Source organism: Castor canadensis, chromosome 9 (assembly GCF_047511655.1).
Source record: "Castor canadensis chromosome 9, mCasCan1.hap1v2, whole genome shotgun sequence".
NCBI lineage: Eukaryota > Metazoa > Chordata > Mammalia > Rodentia > Castoridae > Castor > Castor canadensis.
In genome coordinates, this window is record NC_133394.1 from 13,773,866 (window position 1) to 13,794,411 (window position 20,546).

General features: G+C 37.2%; 1 protein-coding gene and 1 non-coding gene across 2 annotated transcripts in view; both read right to left on the reverse strand.

Annotated features, from left to right (window-relative positions):
* Positions 1–2,554: 2,554 nt before the first annotated feature.
* Otud4 (OTU deubiquitinase 4) overlaps positions 2,555–20,546 on the reverse strand; it is a 36,049-nt gene continuing 18,057 nt past the window's right edge. Inside the window, exons 9-21 of the mRNA XM_020181343.2 lie at positions 20,329–20,446; positions 20,173–20,237; positions 18,014–18,108; positions 16,917–17,020; positions 16,630–16,816; positions 15,120–15,282; positions 12,638–12,761; positions 11,724–11,779; positions 11,176–11,256; positions 10,239–10,377; positions 9,373–9,633; positions 8,589–8,629; positions 2,555–7,598 (exon numbers count right to left, since the gene is read on the reverse strand). Of these exons, the coding sequence (XP_020036932.1) occupies positions 6,381–7,598; positions 8,589–8,629; positions 9,373–9,633; positions 10,239–10,377; positions 11,176–11,256; positions 11,724–11,779; positions 12,638–12,761; positions 15,120–15,282; positions 16,630–16,816; positions 16,917–17,020; positions 18,014–18,108; positions 20,173–20,237; positions 20,329–20,446 (2,652 nt within the window). The 3' untranslated portion in view covers positions 2,555–6,380. The remainder of the gene's footprint in view (positions 7,599–8,588; positions 8,630–9,372; positions 9,634–10,238; positions 10,378–11,175; positions 11,257–11,723; positions 11,780–12,637; positions 12,762–15,119; positions 15,283–16,629; positions 16,817–16,916; positions 17,021–18,013; positions 18,109–20,172; positions 20,238–20,328; positions 20,447–20,546) is intronic.
* LOC141411119 (U6 spliceosomal RNA) lies at positions 13,518–13,624 on the reverse strand. The gene has a single exon (XR_012435960.1). It is a non-coding gene; the product is annotated as a U6 spliceosomal RNA (small nuclear RNA).

The window sequence follows — 20,546 nt, forward strand, 5'->3', positions numbered from 1 at the left end:
TTAAAACTAGACTCAAAAGTCTTTCGAGTTTGTGCCTATTATCTGTGTTTTTTAGACTGCAGGTTTTTCTGATGGGCAGCCAAAGACTAAAGCACTTCCGTGGCAGCACAATGCAAGAGATAGCAATACAAACCCTTGGTACCTGACATGCTCAGTTGTAAGTCTGGGTACAGAGAAAATTATTTAAACCTTACTAACGCACTAAAATGGAGTGAGTGAGCAAACTATGACTAAATTAACGGGGCAGGCAAATGGGAAAACTGGAAATTACAGCTTCTTGACTAGAAGCCTTGAATGACATGCAAGCACTGAATAGAAAGATTGGTTTATCTGGACCCTGTTAGGTTTTCTAAAAACTTATGTCAGTAATCTACAATACGTGTTTGTTCTGGAAAATGCAAATATGCAGAAGTATATGGAATAAAAATGATCTTCCATATTACCCTCTCAGAGATTACCAGTGTTCATTATTCTTGGTGCTTTTTCTTAATGCACTTAAAGAGTATATAAATGGTTTGTGTTGTATGTAAATGGAATTACACTAAGTGGTTCTATTTTTAAGGGTAGGTTAAATTTGTGGCTATTTTTGATATTCTGAATAAGGCAAACTTTATTTACTGATTCCTAGTCCTAAAGAAAACACTTATTCTCTCCAGTTGTTACTGATTGCAGAATGTATTAATCAGAAGGTAGTATTTTTATGCAAATGAAAATTTGGTAGTAAGGATTAAGATATTTAAATTTTTATAAATTTAAATTTTAAAAAAAGTTACAGCCAGGCACGGTGGAGGTGGAGATAGGGCTGGGATGTGCCTCGTGTGGTAAGGTAAAGCACCTGCCTAGCAGGTAAAACCCAGTACTATCCAAAAAGAAGAGAGAGGGAGAACCACAGTTCACAACCAGCCTGTGCAAAAAGTTATCAATATCCCATCTCAATCGTTACGTTTGGTGTGGTGGTAAGGTATTTGTCATCTCAGCTACCTGGGAGGTATAAATAGGATTGCAGTCCAGGCCAGCGCAAGCAAAAATGTTAGATACATTTCCATTTATGTGGAGATACACAAAATATTAAAATATAAGGAGGAATGATCAAGATTAATTTTAGGGAAGACAACTTGGTAAAATAGGGAAAAATAAAACAAGTGTTTTGCATGAACCAACTTTCAAACGACAGATCATCAAGCAGTTAATACTTATTTTGCTCACCTAGAGGCTTGTCTATAAAGTTCTTAACATTACCATTTTTGACCTTTCACAGGGATGTCTGTGCAAGTATAAAGACCTCAGTTCAAACTCCAGTCTCTCACACACACACAAAATTGACCCCCATTCATGGAGCACAGCCCAAAGTATAACTTCATGTTGGTGCTTCTAGATTTTTGTCTCCATTTATAAAAATACCTTTTAAAATCATTAAGGACTTAAATGTTTTTACTAACTCCTACTTTAGAAAGTTACATAGAACATGCAGCAGTAACAGGTACACCCTTAGGTAAACTAGTGTCCACTCCAACAGTGGTTAGTCCAAAGCTAAGGTTCTTACTTTAAAGAAAAATTGCCTACCAGTTTTGTTAGGCAGAATAGTCAAAGGGATAGGAACTTACAAGAACTGCTCTCTTCATCTTTGGCATTCACCTTTTTAAAAATTTCTTTCTAAATGTGAAAAAGTAAAATGTAATCAGGATTTTTATGTATTGAAAAAGGATTGACTGAAGCCCAATTTCTCTAATGAACTCAGGATCCATCTAAAAAAGCTCTAGCATATTTATAGAAAGTCTTCAGTTTCTGTTAGAACACTTAAAACTACTGACCTATTCTTAGGCATCCACAGCTCACTTTCAGAAAAGCCTATAAATTCACATGTACAGGTCTGTGGAGGAAAGCCATTACTAACCTTCTACTTACTTACATTTTCATACTGTTCCCCAAAGCATGAAAGTGCAAGTGAAAGGCACTTAGAGAAATATATAATAACCCTGTATCAGACATTTCTTGAGGACCACTGATTTTACCATTTCACCTTTTATTCCAACTTCTGAAACAACCTATTTTGCAAGGGCTGCAACCAGCTAGACACATTTTACTTCCCCTCTGGCTTCTCTGCCAGCCCTGTGTGGTAAAACCACTAAGCAGTCTCCAAAGACCCACACAACTGTCCAACACTGACTGGAACATCCTCTCCCGCTGTGACTAAGCCAGTTTCTCATCAAATGCTTGCACTGAGGTTTGCTCTAGTTCTACAAACGTTCACATTGTGTTAAGCAAGCAATGACTTCTCACCTTGGGAACTGCTGAAAATATACTAGCTATAAAGCCACTTGGAATAGGTTCAAGTCCAAAAGCCACCACTCAGTTTGATTATAAAACAGGGAAAGTAACTTCCTATTTGTCCCATAGGCTTTATTATAAAATTCACATGGTTCTTAGTTGTGAACTGTCTTCTGGCTGGAAAAACACCAGGGAAACCATCTCTTATTTTGAAGTTTACTAAGATTCCTCTTAACGTTTCTCTGCTTATTACTTGGTTAACCTGGAACCAAAAAACCAAGCAGAATCAAGAGACAGAATTTAATATATGCACACAGTTTTATATATAATGCAGCATCACACCATGTAGGGCATTTACTCTTATTTTATACATTCAGATTATGTTTGAAACACTTCTTAAGGCGACAAAACAGAACATAGAAAAATAAACAGGAATATATTCAACACTTACAAAAAGTGATATGATAAAGAATATAAAGTACTATTTTCCTTTCAACACTTCAAAAGATATGTATACTTTTTTTTTTTTACAAGTAACATCACAAATTATCACATCTTCACATGCTTGTAAGTATTATTTGTACTCAGTGTAAGGCTAGTATTTTTCCATACATAAATTTTTTTCTAGCTCTGTAACAATGCAATTTTTAATCCATTCAAGTAAATTCAACCCCAAAGTTGCTGCTTCCCAGCATTAAGACATGCACCCACCCCTCTTAAAAGAATTTTTCTAAAACTTGTATTTCAGGGGGGAAAAAGAATTTAAAAAAAAAAAAGAAATCCCAATTAGTGGGAGAGTAAATGGCTGACACTAGTGGCAAAACCTTAGTTCTTTGAAACTGATATACTGGAAGTAAGCCATTATCGAGATTTAAAACAAAAACAACAGCATTTACACATAAAATAGGGAGCAAAATACAGTAAACAGAAAATGTGTGGCCAAATCTGCATTCTCTTTGGCTACACTAGAATGGACCTTGCTTAGTACCCATAAGTGAAAGACAAAAAAAGTTTACCTCACCTAAAACTGAAGGTAAAATAAATATTGCTAGTTTCTAGGATGGCTGAATATTTTCTAAACCAGAAATGGCTAGAAAGGAACTTATTGCACCAAGTCAGTCATAAGCAAGTTTGCAGTTCACAGGCATTTTAATTCACCCTTGAGTCACAAAGGAAACGCTGTAAGAAGACAGTTTGCATCAAATAAGCTGTCTCAGCATGTTTGTGGAAACATACTCCTGTTAGATGGGGGCAAAGTCTGAGTTTAGGCCTGCCATAAAAATGGACTTGTGGTTTATCGGCAAACAACATGAGGACTACACAGCTGACAGCAGCTGCCAAGGAGCACATGGGGCAAGGACTGAAGATGCATTTGAGAAGAAATGAACTGAGACACACACAGTACTTAAAGGAAAGGGGGCTGGACTCAATTCAGCAAAAGCACCTAACTAAAGCAGGTGAGCTTTGGTCAGTCTAAACATTTGTTCTTCAAAATATGGTGGTTTCATATTTTCCAAATCTACATACAAATGATTCTCAGTTTTATCCTTTTTACTTCTTTTCCCTTAAATAGAAATATGTCTCATGGCTGGAGGTGTGGCTCAAGTGGTATAGTGCCTAGTTATATTACATCTCATGTCAGCATACAGTATGATATACAGTTAATATTAAGGAGGACAAAAGCTTGTTTGGCCCTAGTTTGACCTCAGCATAAGGCAAAATCCCCTGGATGAATACATTTAAAACCTAAAGGAAAACAAACAAACAAACTGACCTTCATGCAAAGACTGGTAATTTAAAAACCATTAAGAGTACTTTTATTCCAGAGGTCACTGAGAAAAGTACCATCCTCTGGAATTCTCTTTCACCACTGTTTCCCATCATTTCCAGGAAGTCACATAGAGGAAACAGGAAGCAGGTCCTCAGGAGCTACAAAGTATTCTGTTAATTGAGGTAAGACAGAGTGACAATAAAGAAATAAGCAGTGTTCTCTCCTATCCAATTTTTAAACATTTCCAGAAACAGATCAAACCACAGTCAATAAAATAAAGGACAATGGAAACAGCAATTTCTTTTGGACTCCTGAGATCAAACTTGTATGAAACTTCTAATGTGGTATTTTTACCAAAATGTGTCATAATAAAAATGATCAGGTAAGCTAATCCTACATTAAAAAAAAAAAAAAAAAAGCATGGCCTGAAAATAAAAGGACCCTCTAAACTTCTTAATCCATAATTCAGCCATTGATATTAAGAAAAAAACTGGCTTAAGTAGTACCCTCAACAACTATTCTAGCTTAGAAGGTGACAACAGAAATTCCTTTCAACAGGTTCTCCCAAGAATTTTTTCTTTGCCACACAACCATCCCAGTCTTTAAGAATTTTTACCTAGCACCATCATAATAAAATGTTATCTTTCAAAGTGCTCTCTAAAATTCTATGTTACAAAATATCTAAATGCTAATCACTAATCAAATCAGCAGTTACACAGACATTAGGTAATTAAAACAGCACAGAGGTAAATAACCATTATTACAGTACAGTGGAGATTCACTGAGCCTAGCTAACAACCAAGCATTCCTACAAGTTATCAGAGATCCCAGAAAAACTCATCTGCTTCAGTTTGTCAAGTTCAAGTGAATTATATTTGTTTTTAAAGAATTTAAAAAAAAAAAAAAAGCCACCACAACTATTTTTGGATAGGTATATTACATGACATGCAAAGAAAAATCACTATTATTTGCATAGCACTCAAACTTCCTGATCAAAAGGTAATCTCAACATAAAAAGGGGGGTAGATTTTTCACATTGGTATGTACAAATAAACACCAAGCTACAATTACTTTTACAAAATAACACAGATAAATGAATACTGTGTTAATACAGAGCCCAAGCTCCAAATGAAAACAGAGTGCAACATGCAAAGAGAACCTCTAGTGAATACTGCAAAAACTGGAAGGAAACAGACCAGCTATGTTACCTAACAGTAACAAGCTGTCAAACACAAAGCAAAATCATCATCTAGCAGCAGCATCTAAAAAATAACTACAAGTCACAATCGTCTTTTTTCTGTACAAAAATTCCAGCCATGACAAGTTGACCATGCAAAAATGTAAAGTGATAAACATAACCAACGGTGCGAGGAAAAAAAAAAACTCTCTATAGAAACCTGTCAATCTAAAAATTTTTTAACATTTCTTCTCACAAAATATTTAGAATCTGTCAGTGCATTAGTGTCAAAGTGGCATTAAAAAACCTCTGCAGTTTAACAGATGCAGATTATTCTCAAAATGCATAGCATCTACATTTCTCTCAAGTAGGCACCATGATATTTACACCAGTGCTGAGAATTCTTGGTGGAAACGGCCATTTCACTGGATTTCCTACTATTTCTTAAACATCTGTTCTTGAATGCAATCTCAAGTTCAACAAACACTCACCAAAATTCAAAAATATACCCTATGATATTAAAAGAACTATGTACAACATTTCTAAGACACAGGTTAATAGGCTGCCTTATTGTGTAATATTAAAGAGAAGACATTATTCAAGTTTGACAGATATTGAGATGAAAGGCCTTTGGGTTGGAAGCATTTTAAAAGACAACAGTGTTTTAGGCTGAGAACTGTTTGAGCCCAGTTTATGACTAAGGCATTGCATAATAAAATATACATTTCTATTTGGTGCAATGTTATGTTTTGGAATCTATAATATGTCAAATGGTTTATCTTCTTGTCACTATAAAGCACACATTTCTAACATTTTGAAATCAAACTTATACAAGGAAAAAAACCAAACACTAAATCTATGTTTTATATTAAGCTGTTTATAAAAAATACTTTAACAAACTAATGTTCTACTTTTTCATGGGGGCAATCACCCGATAAATTAAATAAGATTTTGAATAAGAAAAATGGCAATGCCAGAAATTCACCTGCCCCTCGAACTCAGGTCCAATGTCTTGTCCAGAATGGGAATGAGGGTAAAAGGGGAGGGGAGGAGATAGTTCCAATTTGGGTTTTTATTTTAATGGTTTTTGTTTTTTGTTTTTAAAGCCTTCAGAAATAATTCCACCTAAGAAACGGCTTCTGCTCTAAAAGACGAGCATCAACCTCAAGTGTGCTGTCCCCGATGGCCATCGCCCATCCCTGATCTCCTCCTGTCTCCCCTGTATGGGCGTCCTCTGACATTTCGGTGGTACTGGTAACCTTCATCCCGGGTCCTGCTTGGCTGCCCTTTCCAGGATTCCTCACCTCTCACTTGTTGATATCCACCCCTACCAGAATAGCCCCAGTCATTTTTGTACTTCCTGCCTCCATAAGTTTGGTTATAGAACTGCTTGGATCTGCCACTTCTCAGAATATTAGACACTTCACTTTCATCTTCTGAACTCTCTTCTTTTGGTCTTTGCATTCTGCTATCTACAGAGTTGGCCCCAGGGCTGACCATATTAGCAGCAGTCTTAGGATCTTTCAATTTCTCTGGTTTTTCTTTCAGACTTTGAATGGTCCTCTTAGGCTCAAGTTCAACAGGCACAGTTTCTCTCTCTCTGTTTAGAATCTGAGTGGGAAGGTGAGCCTTTCCCTCGGCTCCAGGAGGGCCAGAAGCTAGGGCCAAATCTGCCTTTTGTGTCTGGGACGACTGCTCCACTCGGCCTTCATGCTTGCTGCTCAGGCTTGCTTCAGGGAGAGAATGTGCACCTTCCCCTCTGGCTTCTGGAAACTCATCTACTGCTGAGACTGAAGCACATTCTTTAGACAGATCCAGATTTTCCAGAGGCAGATCCAATTCTCCTTTTTCATCAGAGGGCAGAACAATATTCTGCCTCATTACAGGATTTTCTATGAATCCCTGAAAAGGGTACCCATACCAAACATGAGGGAAAAAAGGAGGTGCAATGGGAACTGGGCCCAAAAATGGATTAGGTCCAAAGGATGGTTGTGGGTACATGTTCTTTCCACTTAGGGACTCTTCATATTCAGCATGAAGAAGCTGCCCAGCGTTCTCAGATTCAAGATCAGCCTGGTACGACAACTGCCCATGACCTTCCGACACCTGAGATGGAGGGATAACCAAAGTTGAAGAAAATGCTGGCGGTCCAATCTCTGCCTGTGGCATCTGACCATTCACACTGGCCTCAGTCTGCATAGGGAAGTGTGCATCAGCACAAGTACAATCACTTTCATTCTGAGCAGAAGGAGCTTCTTGGAACCAAGGATTATGAGGATACACAGGGACAGGGACCTTTGGGTACATCCTGCAGGCTGCCATGTAGGCCTGGTGCAGAGGGTACAGGTAAGAATGTGGAGCCCACATGGGACAGCTATATGCCTGAAAGAGAGACAAAACAGTAAAATAAACAGAGGGAAAATAAAAAAGGCTGGATAGATAGTAAACGTATTAGGCTCAAGGTAAGTTTCTCATGTCTGCAAAAAACATGTTAACATATAATTCAAATATGAGTTCATTATGATGCCCAAAATGAAAAGAAAATACAAAATCAAGTCACTGCTTAAAGACTCCATTCATTGCTCCTATCCTGAAACCACAGTCCTGACACAGAGGCAGTGTCTCAATCACTGGCAGTTTAACTAGACCTAGACATCATCCTGGCTCTCCCACTAACTCACTGTGTGACCTCACACCAGCCAGTTAACTTGGTCTCCAACAACAGAAGTACCAACAGCGTGCTCTAAACAATGCTAGGAGCACCCAGGTCTCTCCTTAACAAGGATTAAGTCAGAGCTCTAATTGAAAGGTAAATCTGAAAATGAAATACTCCAAATCTTTCCTTTGCAGAGCTTCAGCTAAAAACCAAAGTATGAAGAAAATACAGTCAGCCAGTTGGTTAATTAACCAAATCGATGAAGCCAGGTCAATATAAAACTAGGCAAATAATACACAACATGGACTTCTGAAACTGTTCACTAGAGCAAGATAAGACACTTCATTTCATATTCTGAGTGCCAAGAACCCACAGAAGCAGCCAAGCACTTTTCCAAGGTTACACACCTAAAAAGAGTTGAAGCATCCCCATATTTCATCTACTTTCCCAGTGAGGGTTATCTCCATGAGCCACCCCAGAACGTGATTAGTTCTTGAGTATATTTGCAGGTCTCAAATGATCAATTAAGAGGAAAAGCAAGCAAAAGCTTTTACAGTACAGTTTTTGTACATGCTATACAGCACTGAAAATGTGGGTTCTTAAAATGAGATTTAGTAAACCTCAGGTTACTCACTGGTAAGAGTTAACACTATTTAAATAGTAATAACTTAAAACAGTATTAAGAAAGTAACTTTAAAATGATAAAATGTAAATACCTTCACACCAAGATTGAAGAAGAATCGAAGAATATTCTTATCTGAAAATAAAACAATCATTCACTAAAACTATACATTCACAAAACACTTCTTCATCATAATCAATACACAGTTCTAAAGACAATTTTGCCTAACAGAAAGAACTGTTTTCTCTAACCAGCTGATGTATAACACAAAAACTGTGATACAACCAAAAACTAGGCTGTCATTAGAGGGTAATACCAGGTTCAATATTCTTTTCTCTCCATTAACATCTGAATCACAAAATGGTTTAAATTGACTTTATCTGATTAAAACTAAATCTGGGAGAAGGAAACTCAGGGGCTCATGGTATTTTTTTCAACTTTTCTGTGATACTTTAAAAAACTGTAAAATAAAAATGGGGAGAATGGTAAGATCAACATAAACCAAGCCAGTTGTGGTACACACCTATAATCCCAGTACTCAGAAGATCACCAAGTTCAAAGCCAGCCTGGACTTATATAGCAAGACCCTATCTGAAAAACTAAGATAAATTTTAAAAATGGTTTCAAAATTGTTTATGCAAAAATGACACAGGAGAGAGCTAAGAAGCACATTAAAAAAATACATTTTCTAGTAAAATCAAGATGAAACAGGAGCAAGTGATCAAATGCCCAAGAATGTATAGCCAAACCTCTGCTGTAAGTTCTACCTGTGGCTTACCAAAAACCAGATCTCTAGCCTCTCCTTATATCTTTCCAGTTCTCAGTAAGTCAGTTTATACTTGGAAGAAATAAAAACCTGAACTTGAAAAAAATCTCACCTTTAGGCAAGTCCTCACCAGTTTGACACAGTGAATAAGGTGGGGCAATGGCTCGATCTCCCTTTTCATTACAAGGAAACCCAGGATAGAGAGGGTCTTGGTAAAGGCTCAATGTCTGAGGCAAAGGCATCAAGGGTTGGTTAACTGCCTGTATCGAAACAGGAACTGGAGAGGGTGTCAAATGAGCTTGGGACACAGCAGAATCAGGTCCAGTGGTCAGAGTCTGGGTCACAGACAAAACAGGAATTTGGGCAGGGACACCTACAATGAGAAGGAAAAGAATCAAAGACTACAAAAAGGTGAAATAATTCTTCTATAGAAATACAAGTACATATTATGCCATAAAGAAAACAATGCTAATGCACCTGACAAAATGATGCGCAGTTCAGCAATCTAAAAACTTCTGGACCGAGGTGTGGCTCATGCAGTAGAGTGCCTGGCTCTACCAGTGTGAACCCGAGTTCAAACCCTAGTCCAGGATCCTCCAGGACAGACAAGAAATAAGCCCAAGAAACAAGCTAAGTCAATGTCTTCTAATTCTAGCTCTCACAAACATGTATGAGACACGGGCCCTACAAAGCGTCCAAGTGGGGACCACATGGCACAAGAATCAAGCTGTGGTGCCAGTCAGTGCTGAGCCACAAGTCAGCAGTGGAAGTATCCAGCTCAAGCATGCACTAGAACAGTACCCACAACAACTCAGTCCTCCCAACACTGAAGCAGAGCAAAGCAGAGGATCACAGAAGGCTACATGAGGCTCCACGCATCTAACCCTCTCCATAGCCAAGCTCTTAAATAAAAAATTTGTAGTCTCTTGAAAGGCCTGTCATTGGTTAATGTTAGGATTTTCTAAATTTTTCTCTAACCTGTTGGTCCAAAAGTTGTAGGTTCACTTGGCCAGGCTGGCACAGTGGCTGGTAAAGAAGGCACCACAGGAGTTAGATGTACCTCTGGAGAAACTAGGAGGGGAGGTGGATTTGACAAAGACACATGTTCTGCTGGCTTCTTCAAAATGAGGGAAGATAGAAAAAGACAAAAGGAGATATGACTTAGACTCAACACATGCACCGTGAGTTGTCTGCCTTTTATGTAAATGGTCCTTTTGGTATTACAAACAAAAAATAAAATGCAAACAAATTTACTGCTAACCAAAGGCTGCCTACCACAAATCACATGTCACTGGCAGTGCTGGAATCAACACAATTTTGAGACAAGTGAAAGAAATCACTGGAATTATCTTAACATTCCTGAATTATTTAGAAAAGATTCTCACAAATATATACCGTTTAATTTTATGCCTTTTTAATAATACAAAGGATGCTGACTGAAAGGCATTAAACAGTTAACTTTTTCTACTCTTATATTAGATCGTGAACCAAAAATGTCTGCTAGAACTCAAATTCCTTCATTTTAATTTGTAAACTGGTGGTACTACTTTTTTTAAACACGTATGAAACAACTGTTAATGGTACAGGCAACTCTTAGAAAGTTTTAAAATAAAATAGAAACTCAGTTTCCTTTCAAAACTCTAATTTTCAAGCTAACCCATCACAAAGGTAACATAAGGCAACAAATATAAACTTACTCAAAATCAATTCATAAAATAGTCAGAAAAGAGTTTTAACATTCCATAAATGCTAATGACATTCTAGACTAAGTAACCAGTAAAGTACAGAAAAACCCTAAGTGAAACCCAAACTGTGATTTTCCCAGTTCTCAAATGATGTTGTGTTTTCAAATGATCACAGAGAGAGAGAAAAAAGTCAGAGAATGGAGCACTCCATGTCAAAGGCAACAACTTACTTGTTCTGCAGGAGATGGACACTCTAACTTCTTTAACTTAGATGGTGATGAAACTCTAACACATTTATCATCGCTAACACTCTGAGAAAGGAAACAAAGAAAATTTTAATTTTGTATTTCAAAGACCCCCATTCTGGGATAACTACAGCTGCCTTTGTAATTCACCCTATATGCAATGTACTAGATTAAGTTTTTCTAAATGTATCTGGTCTTCAATCAGTAAGTTAGTTTTGCCTGCACATTATTATCCTATCAGACTACTGGGCAGTTTTTACTTGGGACATGGCTTCCAACAATGCAGTCTTCTCCATCTACTCTACAGAGTGATACAGAGTAAGTGCTACTTTACCAAAGGGCATCCTGGGGTACCCTGAAAAGGTACTTTGTGAGTGGCTGCTCATGTTCCATCACTGTGCCTCTGCTTTTCCACTTCACTAGCACAATTACAAAATGTAGAAATCACTTCCATATTCTCCTTTCACTTCTTTATGCTGTACTATCACAGTGTTAAAAAAAAAAAAAGATGCAATTAGATTTAAAGCCTTTACCTCCAGTGTGGTTGGCTCAGGTTTTTTATCCAAATGAGCATGTCCGTGGATAGAGTCTATAACAGACCAAGATCAAAAAAACAAAACAGCATCAACACCAGTCATGTTTGAATAGAGAATATTAAGATAAAACCAAAAGTATTGTTTGAATCATGCTGTCAGTGAAAATGTGCAGTTTTTAGAATAATATCTAACACAATCTTGCTGACATCAATGTACCTCTCCAACAGTCAGATTCGTTAAAAAGTTTATTTCCCCAATATGGTAGTCCCACCCTCCTTATCCATAGGGAATGCATTCCAAGACCCCCAAGTGATGCTTGAAAATGAAGACAGTGTCTAGTCTTATACATACTACATCTTTTTCCTATACATTCATTCCTATATTTATAAAGCAGGCACAGTTAGAGGTTAATCATAATAGTAAAACAGAACAATTATAACATTATACTGTAGTAAAAATTATGTGTGTATGATCTCTCAAATCTCTTACGCTTCCACCTTTTCATTTAAAGGAGGCACTCTATGGCTTCTCCTCGGAATATTCAAATGGTTAGCATCACTTCTCTTGTACACTGGAGCCATTACTACAACACAAACACTGCCATATACCAAGACATCTGCACTAAGAGACTAATGAGCAGGCAGTACATCAAAATGGATACAATGGCCAAAGGAATGATTCACATCTGAACAGGAAGCAGCAGGCTGACATGAGATTTCATCATGCTACTCCAAACAGCATTTAATTTAAAACTTAGAACTGTTTATTTCTGGAATTTTCCATTTAATTATTTCCAGACCATAGTTGAAACTTGTATAAAAGCACAGAAAGGACAACCATGGATATGGGGGGACTACTCTGAAATGGGACTTAGATTCCTACCATCTGCTTTCCATAAAAAAATAACATACCTTTGTCTTTCCGGTCTTCTGTATCCATTCTCCGCCTGCTTCCTTTCCTGTCACTTGCATGTGAAGATTTTCTCTGAACACATGGGTTGCTACTCGGAGAAACTGACTGACTGACAGATGAGCTCTTTAAAATGAACAAAACCCAACATTTACTGTTAAAATTTACCCACAGATACATGAACAAAAGTTCTATAATCTTCATATTTCTAAGAATGTCAAAATTCATACCCCTATACTTTTATACTTCTGCAACTAAAAATGATAGGATTTAGAGTCCATATTTAATTATATGTTCTACATTAATAATCTGATTAATGAATCAAAGTATTAGGCAATCAGACCTTCAGTAGACTTCATATCCCCATTTCAAGAAACCACTCTAACCAAACCTTCATCTTGCAACTTACATTCTTTGCACAAACAGTAACATCCTATGTACCAACCTTCTAAAAAAGCTGTTGAAGAGGTACAGTACTTTGTAGAGAGAAAAAAAAAAAATCTAAGGGCAAATCAGCAGATATAGTTCACCAGCACTCTTATCACTGAAGTGTTACTGACAGCAAATCACATGAGATCCAATATTCTAACTAGTGAAACAACGGGGCTGGAATAAGACAGATTTTTAAGCTGAATTATCACTGAAGGCTCTCGGTTCCTGTTATAGCACTCTTGGTAAATGTTTCACACAGTGAAGAGATCTCAGTCCTCTCTTAGTTTTCTAGAAAATAAATGTTAAGCTAATACTGAATCAAACTTACTAACTCTAAAAATGATGAGTATGAAAACCTTATTTTAACAAAAAAATTTCACAATCTGTGTCCATGTCACAGTAGCTATACTTTTACCATTCACTGATATAAAAAGGCAAAAAGGTTTTTGTTTCTTTTTTTAACGCTTCACGAATTTGTGTGTCATCCTTGCGCAGGGGCCATGCTAGTCTTCTCTGTATCATTCCAATTTTAGTATATGTGCTGCCAAAGCGAGCACAGGCAAAAAGGATTGAGTGAATGATTTGTAGGTGCCTATTACACAAAAGTTATGGAAAAATAACACATCCAACAGGAAAGACTTAGCACACGGACAACTGCCTGCTCACATGATGGGTTTCGGCACTTCTTCTAGTTCCTAAGCGCAAACAACTGATCAATTAGAACAGCTATTGCACATAAGCCCTTCCAAGTGAGCACCTCTCCTCAGACCTCTAAGGAACTCTACAGCAGAAGAAACTGAACGTATGAGGAATGAATGTTTCTCCTGGTTTAATGGGCAGCCTCCCATTACAGTCCCATTTGTTTAACCCATTATTACCTTTCTCGCTCATTACGTCATTTTGAGAACCACTTACCAAGACTTAAACACATAGGCACAGGGTTCCTAGAACCAAAAATGAATCAGTTACCCCTTCCCTGTTCTGCCAGTGAACGCTGCTCACATATGATAATGGCTTTACCTTCTGGCTCCCCTGAGAAGGTTAAGAAACCTAAAGGTGCAGAGCATTTCTTTCATTAAGAGAAGCATCCATTGCAGCCTAGCGTCTGATATACAGAGGGAGGACAAAACCACAGAAGTACATGTGCTACTATCTCTAACCATAAACATTCTGAAACAGGACTTTCTGTACAGATCAGGTCCTAGTATGTTTAATAGTGAAGTGAATTCCCTGACCGTATAACTGTATTTTGAAAAGAGTTACCTGAATAAGGAAACTTTATACTGCACATTATTTCTGTTAGCAAAGTAACAAGTTTTGGTTCAAAAGAAAATACTAAAACAAGGTCAGGAATGCCTATGCACACCTATAATCCTGGCTATGAATGAGGTGTAGGTAGGAGGATTACAATCCAAGGCCAGCCAAGAAAAAGAGATAGGAGCGTGGCTCAAGAGGTGGAATGTCTGTTCAGCACGTGTGAGATCCTGAGTTCAAACCCCAGCACCACCAGAAAAAAAATACTACACACTGCAAGTGAGCAAACCATCATTCTACTTTCCTCAACTCTCTCACCACCTTTGCAGTAGTATCTCTAAACCCTGAACAAAGAACTACATGATCCTTTTTGTTTGAAGTTTTTGTTGTTGTTTTGAGATGGGACAAGGTCTCCTCCTGCCTCAGCCTCCCAACTAGGTTTACAGGAGTGTGCCACCATGTACAGCCCAGCTCTGCATGATTTTTAAGGTACTTTCAGTTTAAAAATTATTAGCTCACCATCAGAAAGTAAGGTCTAATATAGAAACTGCATTAAGAAAAACTTTTAGCCAGGTGGGCAAAGATCAGAAGGACTGTGGTTCAAACCCAGTCCCAGCAAACAGTTTCACGTGACCCTATCTTAGAAATATCCAACACAAAAAAGGGCTGCCATAGTGGCTCAAGTGGTAAGAGTGCCTGCCTAAAAAGTGTGAGACCCTAAACTCTAGTACCACAAAAAAAAAAAATTAAACAAAACACTTCCAAACATTAACATTTAAATTCTCTGTTTATACATACAGAAAGGGCAGGGAAAGCCTGCTCATCTCTGTGTTGAATCTCATAGAGCAGACGAGACTCTTCAATAGCTTGCTTCTCTCTGCGCTCTTCTGGGGAGAGGCCAAAGTAATGACATTCTCGATTCAGGTGGTCAAGATCTTCAACTCGCTCACGATCAGGTTTTCTGTCAATAAGACATTCTTGTTAGAACACAAATGTATGAGAACCTAAATGTACCTATCTGTTATGCTTCAATGCATGTATTTGACTAATTTAGCTACCCTGTGACACTGACCACTTGCTGCAGCCTGGTTGGTAAACATTTAGCAGATGGAAACTCCTACGGAATTAGGCTACGTTACAAAATTAAGAAGACAAACTTAGAAATAAGGGAGAAAAAAAGAAACAGCTCACTTCCAAGTAATAGAGAAATAATGTATTTCTTTCCCATCTGAGGCTCAAGTGTAAGCATTACATGTATCCTTTGAACCATACTCCAATACTGTTATAAGTATTCACTCTCAAAAGCAAGGGAAAGCTAGTAGTTCAGGTTCAGGTCTCACATGCATTCGAATTTTCTGTTTTAAGTAAAGGGCAACAGTGAAAAGTCCCCTCCCACTTGTTGATGACACCACCAAGGCACATGGAAAGCTGAAAAACAAATATGAAAATGTGCCATGCTGGAAATTCACTGCACAGGTTAAGTCTGCTGTCGTCTCAATACAATTCCAGTCAAAGAAGAGTAACATCTTTGCTGTCTGTATATGGTTTATAGCTACTAAAAGCAATACAAATAATATTCTACCACGTTTAGCAGACTACAGCAGTTAAGACATGAAATTTCTATAATTACAGTTGAAGATAATATAAGATCTTTAAAAGAAAAGACAAACAATAAAGAGAGCACATTATGATGATGCAATGAGACTGAAGCAATACACCTAACAAGTCAAGGAATCTTAATCCCAAGAACCAGAAGTAGGAGAAAGGAACAGAGTAGATTCTCCCATAGAGCCTTCAAATAACTTGCCAGTCAACTTGATTTCAGACTTCTAGCCTCCAGAATTACTAGAATAAATTGTTTTCCCCAGAACATTTTGTGATACTTTGTTACAACAGCTCCAGAAAACTAATAAACTACTGATAAATTTTGGTCTAAGAACCTACAACCTCTGTCCTGAAGATGCAATAAGATATCTTTAACATCAAAATGTTAAGTTCACTCATTCCCAAGAAAGGGGAATCCCCAAATGCCAGAAATAAATGAACTAAAGACCAGAGATTGGCAAGCACATGAGCAGATGGGGAAGGCACTGGTCGCAGTATCCTAGAAAGGCTCCAGCACCCACAGGAGCTAGTAGGGCGTAAAGATGGGAATTCTACTTAAGACTCACTCTCTCGAAGGAAGCTCCATCAAAGGGCTATAAAACTACTCATCAAGAGTGGATTAGGAAAAAAATGCATATAATGTTACAAATACAATAAACACCTCTCCCTTGATTTCCACTTCTCTAGCATTGAGGAGGGTTACCTTATAGTCTGTGAGGGTGTTCTGCTAAGGTTTTTGTGCTCGTTGGAGGATTTCTGAGACTGGGACCCTGAAGAATGACTAGAGAATGCATGTTGTCTTACTCCTGAAGGATGCTGCAGTCGAGGAGGTAGTGCTGACGGGGCTTTTATTGGCTTGCTTGGATTCTTTGGCCCTCTGTAATCCATGTCTGTGGCAAAACCAAAAATACATAGTAATATTTCTATTATAAACAACACCAAGTACCACCATGCTTATCCCAAAGAAATAACAACTTGATCTGTTCCTACCAGAATGGAAATTTTGTCCAGAAGTGGAAGGTTTTTTCATCTTCTTGCCTGTCACTGTGTTCCAGCTCTCTGGGGGAGGTGGTTTGAGGTTCTTCGGTGCATGTCTTCAAAAAGAACAGAAAGACTTGTAAAATTTAAAGTCCTCTTAAAGAGAATACTAAAATAAACATACTACATAAATATTTTAATGTCAACTTAAATAACAATTCCTACTTTCACTTGTTGCATTAAAACAAGTGAAATCAGAACTAAAGTATGAACAGCATCAAGCAATTCAAATTCTAACCAAATAAAATGACATAATCAAGAACAGTTTTCTAACTTCAAAAAACAGAAACCTGTAAGATCTTAAATATAATCTAAGTAAAAGGCTAAATAAATATGGAATGAATGTTATGTGCTATTCTACTACCTAACAGTTACTATACTATAGTTAAGGTGGCAAGGGAAGTCCTTTCCCTGTTAAGAGACCTAAGTGTCAGAGAAACGGTGTGATGCCTGGATTAACTTTCAGATATTCCAATGTCATTCCCATTTACAAAAATAGATAAAAAGTATTAGGGAAGGACAAATTAGAAAAAATTGCCAAATACTGAGTTGCTAAACTTGGGGTATTGGTAATATTGGCTTCACCTTATGTATGCTTAAAAGTTTTGAGTGAAGTTTAATGTGTGACTTACTACCTTTTTCTCTAACGTGGGCAACAGCAACTGAAACAAAAAGTGCTCTATATAATTTTCCTTAAATAATAACTCTATGCAATGCAGCACTAAATGAAAGTAGAAATGAATACAGTGCCTGCTCCCTGAAGTTCCCAACGTACAACCTAGTCAATTTCCGTAACTGCCTTTGTGAAGACTAATACGTTTTAAACTGTAAACAATAAGGCAAGTATTTTTTATTTAAAATTTGCCAGCATGCAACATACTCAATTTGTAAACTCAAAGCATTTTTCTCAAGATCTGATCAAGTTAGATTTTTTATGCATGAGTATTACCTTTCATTGAAGTTTAATACACAGGCAATTTAGAAATGTTTATGAATGTAAGAGGTTAAATGGAAGAGGCAGTGAATGCCTTAGCCAAGGTAATACATACTTTTTTCCCAGTTCTTCAACCAAAACTGCTCCATTCTCAGAATGAACCCCTTGAATGTCTGCATTAGAAAATTTTCCATTGTGATCCAACCTAACCTGTTCAACAAGGCCAGAAATTAATTTTTATTAATCACCTGCTCTCTTTGCACTTATGAATTTTTAATTTTTTTCTGTCTTCAAGTAAAGAGAAAATAAATGTTTATCAGGAAAAACAAATTCAAAAAGGGATACCAGAAAATCTGTCTCCCTAAGTTGCCAAGACCTCCTTACCTCTACCTAAAACAAAAACTTGTTTATCCTTTCCAATTTTTTCTAAACTGCTTTTCTAAATATTTCAAGAAGCAGAAGCATAATATTAAAGCTCCAAATGAGAGATAAGAGACAACCACTCAGAACCCGCAGGCCTGGCTTTTCTACTTACCAGTAGTATGAGCTTAGCCAAGTTACTCATCTCCTTTCAGTTTCCTCATATGCAAAACGGAGCTTATAATATTCCCTACATCGGAGAACTAATGGAGATGAAATGAGAGCTGCAAGATATCTATAAAGGGGTCAACTCTACAAATGAGAGCAACTATTGTAATCACTATTATTTTCCCATTTTTATCATACTAAAAATATATAATCATGATCGCTTTTCCTCCCTAAAATAAATCTGTCAGCTGTTCTCTAGCATTCCATTGGTAGCACCAACTGTGAGAAGAGGAAGCCTCAAAGTTTCTTACAGTCAAACTACATACACTGTGGTGACCTGTGCATCAGCCAAACACAGCACAAGAAAGCAGAGTATATGCAGCACTGCTTAGGCGACTTTTATTAATAACATCAAAGTCCTCAAGCTGATATTTCATTCCTTATAATCACAAGACACTCTGCATACCTGAGTTTTGAATGAAAGATTCTTCTGAAGTTTATTTTTGTCAAAAGTTTAAACTACATCCTTATACACCTGAATGAACAAAGTCATCTGAGTCATCTCAGTTTAAGATTTCAATTAAATTTTATCCGAATAAAATGCTTAAACAGAAGAAGAAAGACTCTAAAAAGAGAAAAACTAAATAAAATAAGAATCTGCTTTACCATCTACTTTTTTAAACATCTACTTTGCCCTCTTTAAGGGAGTTAGTGGAAGTCTCTAAGCTATGGATTTACTCTTCTCTTTTGTTCTCTTTCAAGTTTTACAAATCAGTGTACTAAAAGCTTCCACAACTGCAGTCTACAATTAGAAGCAAGCATCAATGAGTCATAGCTCCCTCTTCTTTACCTTTCAAATACACCAGAAGCAGAATACTTCTGAAAGCTCTTAAGGTAAAGTCTACACGATGTCTCAGATATAATCCTAGTTGATCAGATACTTTTCAGATAAACCAATTTATTATAAGTGTTCCCCCCAGAAATCAAGAAGAAATGTTTGTTAATGACTGTTTTAGTTTTAAAAAAGGCAATACTGTTTTTCAAATAGTAGTATCTTCCATAAAGAAAAGGAACTTTGTAATTATGTTACACAGAGTTTCTCCAGCCTTAGCATTATTGCAACTTTGCGCTCCTCCTCCTCTTTGTTGGGGAGGAGGCTGTCCTATCTATTGTAGGGTGTTTGGCCATTTCTTTGTCAGCAGCACTAGATGTCAGGAGCACCTTCCCAGTCTCAACTCAGACACTATTAAATGTACCCTGGAGGGAAGAAAGCAAAATCACCCCCAGGTTAAAAAACAGCTATCGCGGGTGTAATAGAGTGGTTCAAGTTGTAGTGCTCTACTCTTATGGTTCACTATCTTTTCCTCAGCCCAAGAGAAAAAACACTATGCATGCCTCAAAATCTTCTACTGAAGACTTTCATAACAAGTTTTAAAAATTCATATCCATTTCAATGAATTTCAGTAAATTATCTGCCAGCTGTCATGGAAGTACCTAAATATCTAACAGGTTACCTCTTTGAAGCAAAGTAATACAAAAGGCTGAACTATTTTTAAAGACTATGTGATAGGATGTCATGGTTTAGATACATATTATTTTTAATATCTGGATGATTCAAAAAGCTAAATCCTTATAACCTATTGAAACATACACAGGATAAATACATACTGAAATCCAAATTAACAAAGCATTGAAATGCTCTCTTGGTTACATTAGTCCTCTGTTCTTTTACTACAGATCACTTACTTGGCATTTATCTCCAACTTCATACTGTAAGCCAGCAGCAATAGAATAATCACGTTTTTGTTGAGCTGTGAAAAAAATTAGCACGATACAAAATTTACTTCATTATTTCAACTGCCACAAAGCAACTTCTATGGCAAGTGCAGCTTTTCAACTCACCTTGTTTAGATTTCAGCCAAATTTCATATTCCACATTTCTATAGACTGCTGGGTTGAGTGACTTAAGAACCTTTCTAGATAAAGGAAGGCCAGTAGAGTTCCCATCGTTCTTTAGGTTCTAAACAAACAAAATCAGGAAGCCAAACGCTTTCAAAACATTTTTGTTTCAGATAAATACAAAAGTAAAATCAAGTCGGGGAAAAAAACTTCAAAAAATT